The sequence below is a fragment of the Marmota marmota genome, unplaced genomic scaffold (assembly GCF_001458135.2).
Source record: "Marmota marmota marmota unplaced genomic scaffold, marMar, whole genome shotgun sequence".
Lineage (NCBI taxonomy): Eukaryota > Metazoa > Chordata > Mammalia > Rodentia > Sciuridae > Marmota > Marmota marmota.
This window is the reverse complement of record NW_026000102.1, coordinates 747021-756122: the sequence shown is the minus strand read 5'-3', so window position 1 is coordinate 756122 and position 9102 is coordinate 747021. Positions and strand designations below refer to the sequence as shown.

General features: G+C 52.0%; 1 protein-coding gene across 1 annotated transcript in view; it reads left to right on the top strand.

The window, feature by feature from the left end:
- Positions 1-9102, top strand: part of Clcn6 (chloride voltage-gated channel 6) — a 22827-nt gene continuing 13725 nt past the window's right edge. The window contains exons 1-9 of the mRNA XM_048783557.1: positions 1-115; positions 441-506; positions 2332-2398; positions 4447-4454; positions 5056-5123; positions 6209-6267; positions 7399-7531; positions 8088-8201; positions 8437-8603. Of these exons, the coding sequence (XP_048639514.1) occupies positions 1-115; positions 441-506; positions 2332-2398; positions 4447-4454; positions 5056-5123; positions 6209-6267; positions 7399-7531; positions 8088-8201; positions 8437-8603 (797 nt within the window). The remainder of the gene's footprint in view (positions 116-440; positions 507-2331; positions 2399-4446; positions 4455-5055; positions 5124-6208; positions 6268-7398; positions 7532-8087; positions 8202-8436; positions 8604-9102) is intronic.

The following is a 9102-nucleotide window of genomic DNA, read 5'->3' as shown; positions in this document are numbered from 1 at the left end:
ATGTCCTTCTTCCAGAGTTTGGACTATGACCGTTGCATCAATGACCCTTACCTGGAGGTTTTGGAGACGATGGATAATAAGGTGAGTCCCATGGTGCTTGGTCTCTTCGGACCAAGTGGGTCTTTGGACAATTTGCCTTTTCTTCCAAATGCTCCAGGAAATGTCTTTACCCCTCCTAGTCTTTTGACTTTTTCATGAGATATTGGCATTTGATTCTCTAACCTTCCTGGTGCCAGCTAGCACACTCACAGCCAGGGCACCTGGCCCAGCCCCTAGGGGTCGTCATTCTTGCATCGTGAAGCAGCTGAGACGCCAAGCCTCCCCTCACATGCTCGCTGTACCCCTGGAGTTGAGTCTGGAACTGGTTGGTCAAGGTGTGTTCCTTTCCCACCGGCAGTGTGATCCTGTAACAGGGAATCATTCTTTTTCCACGTAAACAGAAAGGCCGAAGGTACGAAGCGGTGAAGTGGATGATGGTGTTCGCCATTGGAGTCTGCACTGGGCTGGTAAGCAGCAGGCCGGGGGCAGATGATGGGCAGAGGGGTTGGCGGGTCACAGGAAAGGCCTGGCCTGGCTACTGACTTCTTTCATTTGTTACTGTAGCGGTTGTCATGATAACCAAGCCTGCTTTTTTTTTTTTTTTTTTAATAATAATGTTGCCCAGGTTTTCCTGCTTCGCTTGCTATTGCATTGTGAAATGAAAGTGAAATTTACACAACTCAGGGCTCTTTAAGCACTCAAAGGTTTGGCCAAAACATCCCTTTTATGATACGATTACAGGGCCTAGCCCCTAGTCTACTTGATGAGCTGGACGGCATACCTGTGGTGGGTAGTAGGTGACCTAGCAGGTGGAGCCAGCACGCTGTGGGTGCTGAGGTCATGCTGCCCTGCGCTTCTCCCTGCACATTGATGATCTGGTCTGGAGGGTAGAGCTGGCAGTTGTGGGTGGAGGTACGCCTCAGTGAACTTGGTTCCTGGGCTCCGCATGTTCACAGGCAGACCATACAAGGACAGTGGGAAAGCCTTGCCAAAGACTGCAGACCAGCCAAAGGTCTGGGACCGGAACTGCTGACTTAACGTTGGCAAATCTGGAAAAGAGAAGTCGGAAATGTCAGCAGCCAGCCAAAAAGACACACGTCAGATCTTGGTTTTTCATGAGTGCAGTGTGAGCAGGGGTGTGCCTGGGCCTGAGCAGCAGCCTGTTTATCTCCTTTCTCTAGAATTGGCCACAAGTCTCGTGCCTATCTCCATGATAGACCTGTGAAGCGTAAACCTGTATTGAATAGAATACAGCTCCAAGGACTACCACAGTTTCTATTTTCATGACACTCATCAGATTTTTACTGTAGTAAATTCGCAGGGAACATCTAGGTAAGACTAATGGTATTCAGAACCCTCTTTGCTAACATTCTGCTGGACACCATCATGGGGGAAACGCGGGTTGATTGGTCTTATTGAGGTCCAAGTATCTGTTTTGCTGTATGCATTTCTGGGTCTAGATCTCCCAGTAATAAGCGCAGTCATTAGCCATAGAGTTTCTCTTCTTTCTGCTCCTTTAATACAAACTCCTTTGAACTTTCAGTTGTCACTACTGGCAGCTTCTCCTCACACTCTTAGATGCTGGGAAGGCAGACCTTATAGAGTACCACCCAGCAGCTGTGGCTCTGGCTCTGCTCCTTTGATCTGTCACTGCTTCCTACTCCAGTATTCAGAAGCTTTCAGGCATTGACTTTAGGGAAGGCCAGAGTTGGAGGCGCGGAGCCTTTGATCCTGCCTCCACACTATCAGGCTTTCTGAGTCTCCTTTAAGCAATGCGAGTGGAATAGTGGAGCCGAGGTTGTTTCCTCTACTCAGGTAACCAGGGCTGTAGGATAGTTCTCAGTCAAAAGAATGGCCCACGAAAGAGAAACTTTATATGCCCACGAAAATGTTTTCTTTTAAAGTAGCATCCTCAGCCGCCTGCCCACCCAGCCAAGCAGCCCCAGACATTTTGGCCATTCCTCTTTTGAAACTGCCTTTGGAAAGAGCTGAGGGGTCCCCGTGCAGCTCAGTGTTACTACTCATTAACCTTGGGGTGTCTTCCTGGCTCTCCCATCTTTTTCTGTGTCCTTTCTCCACTTTGTTTTGCTCTGCTTCTCTCCACTTAGCTGCACCCCTTCTCTATTCTCTGCTGGGGCAGTGGGGCCAGGCTGGGGCAGAGCTGTCCTCAGAGCCAGAGTGACTGACCAAGTTCAGTTGTACCTTGCTGGTGCTGACTTGATCAGCCACATCCATGCAGCGAGGGAAGGCGCTACCCCAGGAAGAGTCTGACCGGGTCTCTGCTCTCTGCAGGTGGGTCTCCTTGTGGACTTTTTTGTCCGACTCTTCACCCAGCTCAAGTTTGGAGTGGTTCAGACGTGTATCCTTTACGTGGTTCCTGATTCTTCCAGACTTCAGTGGTCCCCGAGCTGCCTCCTTACCTAAAAATGGGCCAAACAGTAAACACAACATTTGAAGGGCCCTTACCAGCCATTCGGCTCTAAGGTTTTAAGTGTCATCAAGGGACACAAAGGGGAAAAAGACTTCAGTAGATATACTACATGTTTGTGGTTAGTTAAACACCAGTGTCACAAATATGGCTGTTCTCCCCAGTCTGTAAATTCAGTGTTTCCATCAAAATTCCAGTGGTAGAGTGCTTGCCTAGCATGTGTGAGGCACTGGGTTTGATCCTCAGCACCACATAAAAAAATCAGTGAATAAATATTGTGTTCACCAACAACTAAAAAGATACTTTAAAAAATTCCAACAGAATCTATCATGGAACTCAAAAACTCTCTTTCTAAAGTTGTATAGAAGAGTAAAGGGCCAAAAGTAATTGAGATGGTTTTGAACAACAGACTGGTGGGTTTGCCCTACTAGATGTCAAGACTTAGAAAATTTAAGATGTAGTAATTGAAACAGTGTCATATTGATGCAGTAATACCCAGTTAGACCAATGGGGAAAATAATAGAGGAGCAGGAATTGGCCCATTCATTGAGAAATCTGATGAATGACGGTTAATTTAGCAATCAGTGAGAGAGTGAGGGATTATTTAATAAAAGATGCTGGGACTTTAGCTGTCCCTATGGAAAAGTATAAAATTAGATTTCTCCTCATACCGTAAATAAAACTCAATTCCATATGGATTGAAGATGTAAATAAGCAAAACAAAACTGTGTAAGAGACAAGATGATGTCAAGAGGGAATAATTTCTTAAAACTCTAGAAGGCACAGGCTGTTAGGGTCAAGTTTACTGATCTTTTCCTATCAGAGTAAAATTCCTGGGCGGGGGCTGTGGCTCAGCGGTAGAGCACTCACCTAGCACGTGTGAGGCCCTGGGTTTGATAAAAAGACAGACATAAAACCCAGAAACAGCAATGAAACCCTATAAATACAGTAAGAAAATCCAAGCCTGGAAGACATTTTCTAGGCATTGAAGGGGCAGATAGTCTCTAGACTAGACAGACCGCCAGCCGCTTAGGAAAAACCCCAAGGTGCAGTAGAAACTGGGCGGAGAATGAGGAGCGACAGTTCTCAGAGGAGGAAACCTGGATGTCTGGTGAGCCCAAGGAATAGACAGGAAGGTGCCCAGTCTCCTGCCTCAGAAGTTCCTCTCCTAGACCAGCACCTGGACATGTCCAGGGTGGTCTGCTGCTGTGCGATAATAGGAAGGGGGTCACCAGGTGTGAGCATGGAAGACAGCAGTGTGTTCACAGGATGTCACCTCATGCAGAAGTTAACACAATGACCCAGGCGGTGTTCCCAAATGTCACCCCTGGAGGACAGGAAGGTGTGTGCCAGAACGCGTGCTCCTTGACCGGCCCCTGCAGCGGTGGAGGAGTACAGCCAGAAGGGCTACCTCGCCCTGTCCCTCCTGGAGCTCCTGGGCTTTAACCTGACCTTCGTCTTCTTGGCGAGCCTCCTTGTCCTCATCGAGGTGAGCTGCTTTGGGAATGGCCCCTTTGTCCTCGAGGTTTTCACTTCTGAGCCTATTTGCTTCATCTCCGTTCCCAGCACATCGGGACATCACACAGCGTAGCTGATAGGTCCCTGCACAAGGGTCCTCTTGATCACTTATGCAGGAAGTTAGGGCTTAAGTCTCTGGTGAGAAAAGAGGAAAAATCTAGATAAGATGACAGTTCCAACCTTGGTGGCACATTGGCATCAATGGGAGAGCTTTTTAAAAATGCATAGATCAGAACCTCTGGAATTGGGCTCCGCTTTGGTTGTTGAAAGACTCCCAGGTGCTGCAGACTCATGGGACTTAAGGGAACTTGTCAGAAACGCAGATGCTCAGTTGGGTGCCTGTGATCCCAGTGACTGGGGAGGCTTAGGCAGGAGGATCTCAAGTTCAAAGCCAGCCTCGGCAACTTAGCAAGGCTCTGAGCAACATAGCAAGACCCCGTCTCAAAATAAAAAATAAAAAGGGCTGGGGGTGTGGCTTAGTGGTTAAGAATCCCTGGGTTTAATCCCCGGTAACAAAAAAAAAAAAAAAAGCAAATGCTCCTGTTCTCCTTAAGACCTACGGAGTTGGGAATCTAGGCGAGGTGAGCACCGGTGGTTAAGAAGCCTGTTGCTACTGGTTAGCTGAAGAAGCAGTGGATTTTAAATTTATGGGTGTGTGGGCTGGGGATGTGGCTCAAGCAGTAGCGCGCTCGCCTGGCATGCGTGCGGCCTGGGTTCGATCCTCAGCACCATAAAAAAATAAAATAAAAGTTATTGTGTCCACCCACAACTAAAACAAATATTTTTTAAAAAAGAATATAAAAACCATTCTCAGCTTTCAAATTGTGCAGGGAGGCAGAGAGCAGGTCTGGGCCCACAGGCCACGGTTTGCTGAACCCATATTTAGAATGTAAAGAGCAAGACTTTGGGCCCGGGGAGTGGCTCTGGTGGTGCTGGCCTAGTATGTGCAAGGCCCTGGGTATGATCCCCGTGGGAATGCTCTTTTCCACTTTCTAGTCAGAGAGAGAAAGGGTTATGTAGCAGAGGTCTCCTTTGTGCTGACTAATGATCTTCTTTGTCACTGTTCCCAGGGCTCTTTGTGGGGAAGGAAGGCCCTATGATCCACAGCGGGGCCGTGGTGGGAGCTGGCCTCCCTCAGGTAAGGGTCGGTGGGCTTCCTGGATAGGCTCAGTGCTGTGCCTCTGGTTGGCTTTGGAAAAAGCCATTAGAATCACCCTAATGTGACCTGGAACCTGGTGCCATTTGGGGTTAAGAAAACGAGGTGGCCCGTCTCCCAGCAGAGCATGTAACTTAGACCTCAGAGTTTTGACGATGTCCTGCCGCCTCCTAGGAGAGAGCCGGGACCTGGAGGGAAACTAGGAGAGGCAACTGCAAGTCACCTGGCCCCTCCAGGCCAGTGCCAAGCGCCTCCTCGAGGGCAGCCCCGGCAGCTTGCCTCTGTGTCCCCGCAAGAGGGGCTGGGCGTGTCGGCCGTGGTGGCCTCGGGCCCAGCTCTGAGGAGTCCACTAGTGCAGCACAGGGGTGGCTGCCAGCGACGTGTGGCATGTGCTAGACCCCTGTGCACCAGCCCCCCTGTGCCTCCAGCCACTGCGTGTTTCCTTGTTATTCCTGCCCTCAGAGGAAACCCGGGCTTAGGCCGAGGGGCCAGCTCAGGACTCAGACTTGCCATTCTCAAGGGCCGCTCCACATTCCTGGGCTGCAGCTGAGAAGTCTCGATTCCTGGGGGCTGCACCTCCGGGACCTCGCCCTCCCTGCTCTGAGAGCTCAGGGCGCTGTGGGTGACTCTTTGAGGCAAAAGAAGGAAGATTCTCCCTCAGGCTCATCTTTTCATCTCTCTCGCTCCTGCCTCGAGAGCCAGGTCCCCAGAAATGAGCTGAGGAGGAGGCCAGGGGGCACGGGCGCTGGTGTGAGGATTGTGGAGCGATTAGGGATGGGCCCTTGGCCTTCCCTTGCTGGCGTCCTGCGCAGGCTCGGGGCACTTTCGGTTCCTCCCAGTCTTTTTGCTCAGTTTCTGACTTTCTGACTCTGCACAGGGGGCTTTCTGAAGGGCCTAGAAAGTTTGAGGCAGGAAAACTAAGCTGCTCCCAAGTGAGGTAACTTCCTTCTTTGGACACTTCCTTCTTGCAACACACCTGCCCAGGTGTGCTCAGGCCAAGGGCCTCCTGGATCCCTGCAGCGTCGGTGCCCGTGGGTCCCTCTCTGAGTCACCTTCTCTTGTTTTAGTTTCAGAGCATCTCCTTACGGAAGATCCAGTTTAACTTCCCCTATTTCCGAAGCGACAGGTATGGAGATAGCAGAAATTCATTTGTTTTGTTTTGTTGTTCGCCAACCTGGGGTTGAGCCAGGGCACTGTGCATGCTAGGTGAGCTCCAGCCCCAGCCCCAGGAGTCCTGTTTATGAAAAAACAAAATTGTTGGGGTCAGGGGCTAGAACTTGGGCTTGGCACGTGGAGGCCTACGTGGGAGTTCATGTTAATGACCTGCCCGTCAGACCCAACGCCTGCTGTAGCCTGGCTCGGTTACTTGTGCCAGGCAGGCTGCACGTGAAACCCAACTGTCAGAATAGACCAGGGGGCTTTGCATTTTTTTCTGAAAATAAGAAACAAAAGGACTGAATTAGCATCGTGGGTTTGGTCTGCCATCCCACCCGGCCTAGAGGCATCTCAGCCAATGAAGATGGTTCATGATTGAAAACCCAACCAAGGAAGGGCACAGGCGGGCATGTATTCAAGATGTCACGTATTCCCAGTGACTTACTGACCAGGCATGATGGCACATGCCTGTAGTCCCAGCTTCTCAGGGGGCTGAGGCAGGAGGATTGCTTGAGCCCAGGATTTCAAGGCCCGCATAGGCAACACAGGAAAGAAGAGGTGAAGTTAAGCTTCTGCCGCCTTCCTGAGTTATAAGCTGTCCTTCTGGGGAGACTGTCCTGCTGTGGATCGTGCCACCCACCTGCACACCTCGGAGGGCCTTGGAATCCGAAGCCCCCGCTCCGCACACGGACCACCTTCTCCTCGTGGTACATCCAGTCGTCGTCCACCTGCTCCCCCACACGTGGCCCATGAGGCTGGGCTGTGGTTTTCTGGAATGAAGCTCTGGGGGGAAGGTGGCTCGGCCTTTGCTCCCTAAACTGGGCTGCGACTCGAGTTTGTGGAACACCCAGATGGTGGCAGCTCCTGTTCCCAGGTGGAGGGGTGCTGCCCTGAGGGAAGTCTGACGCAGGGAGTGCTCATCTCACAGGTGAACTGCAGCCAGAGACCTGCCCTTCCCATAGTCCTGGCTGGTGGTGGCCAAGGAAGGTGGACATGAGGGAAACGAGAGGAAGCGTTCACAGATGGGCAGGAATAGTGCTTTGGGCCTGTGGGCTCTTTCTTGAATAAAACATCTCTCTCTCTCTCTCTCTCCTCTCCTCAGAGACAAGCGAGACTTTGTGTCAGCAGGGGCGGCTGCTGGGGTCGCTGCAGCTTTTGGGGCCCCGATTGGGGGCACCTTGTTCAGCCTGGAGGAGGGCTCGTCCTTCTGGAACCAGGGGCTCACATGGAAAGTGGTGAGGAGGCTGTCCCTGAAATCCCCACCCAGGCCCAAGCACGCCCCATCACGCTGGGCCTCAGTACCGTGCTTTGGATGGGCTGAGCATCCTCTGTTGCAGCAGTCATGACCTCCAAACTGGGCTCTTGCACCTCCCTTGTCAGTATTTCCCACCCCCGAACAGCCCACGTCAGATGCTGCTAACCCTCCTCACGAGCCCTCTGACCCTGCAGGGGAAATGGCGGTTACATGAAGCGGGAGGTCTCGGGCGTCACTTGAGCCCATCTCCTGCTGCAGGTGGAGTGTTCGTCCCCCGCGTCTACCTTCCCTATTGGCCCAGGACCTGCTCCCAGGAGGCTCTAAACACATGGTCTCCCACAATAGGCTGGCCGAGTGACAAGGTCTTAGAACCCGATTTTGATTGTTCTACCTTGAGGTGGACAGTGCTTTGCAGCTCCCTGGGTGCAGCCCAGGTTTTGAGGTCCCTGTTAGCACCCTGGGTTTCAGGAGGAACCATCAGGGAGAAAGCAGGACCTGGCGCCATTGAGTTCCTGGTTTTTGTCCCTGTTCCCTAGCTCTTCTGTTCCATGTCTGCCACCTTCACCCTCAACTTCTTTCGTTCTGGGATTCAGTTTGGAAGTTGGGGTTCCTTCCAGCTCCCTGGATTGCTGAACTTTGGCGAGTTTAAGGTAGGTCTTGTCCTTGCTCCCAGGGTTTCTTACTGGACCCATGAAACATGCTCTTAAGTAAAGGACCAGAGAGAAGTACGGCTTTAGCGGGGCCACCTCGCCCCTGAGCCTCTGGGCACACTTGTGCCCGCCGCGCACAGGCTTCCAGCCGGCTCTGCTCTGTCTTCTCCTCCTCTCCCCTCCTGTTCTCATGGCTGCTCTGGTTTCTCTCTCCCTCCCTCTCCCCTTCTCTCAGTGCTCTGACTCTGATAAAAAATGTCATCTCTGGACAGCTATGGACCTGGGTTTCTTCGTCGTGATGGGGGTCATCGGGGGCCTCCTGGGGGCCACGTTCAACTGCCTGAACAAGAGGCTTGCCAAGTACCGCATGCGAAATGTGCACCCGAAACCCAAGCTGGTCAGGTATCTGCAGTTACCTCCCCGTCACGGCTCCCTGAGCTCTTGTGGGCCGGGCACTGTCCTAGGGGAACGTCACATGCCCACACCCTGCTCCCGCACCAGCTTTGGTTCTTCATCTAAGACCGAGAATGTGAACAAGGTCGTGAACCTACCCTCTCCTCAGGCCAAACGGCTGTGTCTGGGCTTAGTTATTTCCAGGGTGCTCACTGACTCCACCCTCTCTTGACCCATCACTAGCACACAGGACACAAGTCAGCAGGGTCAGTGTGGCCCTGCTGAGGGGCTGGTTGTCACGAGATGCTCTTGCCCCAGGACTTAGCATGGAAAACTGTTTAGTTCTTCAAAGAGAGGGGATGGTGGACAGCCCACTGTCTCGAACACCCACTTTTTATGTACAATTTGCTCGCGTGTCTGGAATAAACTTGGCATGCGCGTGTGTGTGCACTCGCACGCATGTGTGGATGGACCAGGGGCTGCTGTGCATTTCCTCTGGGGACAGCGG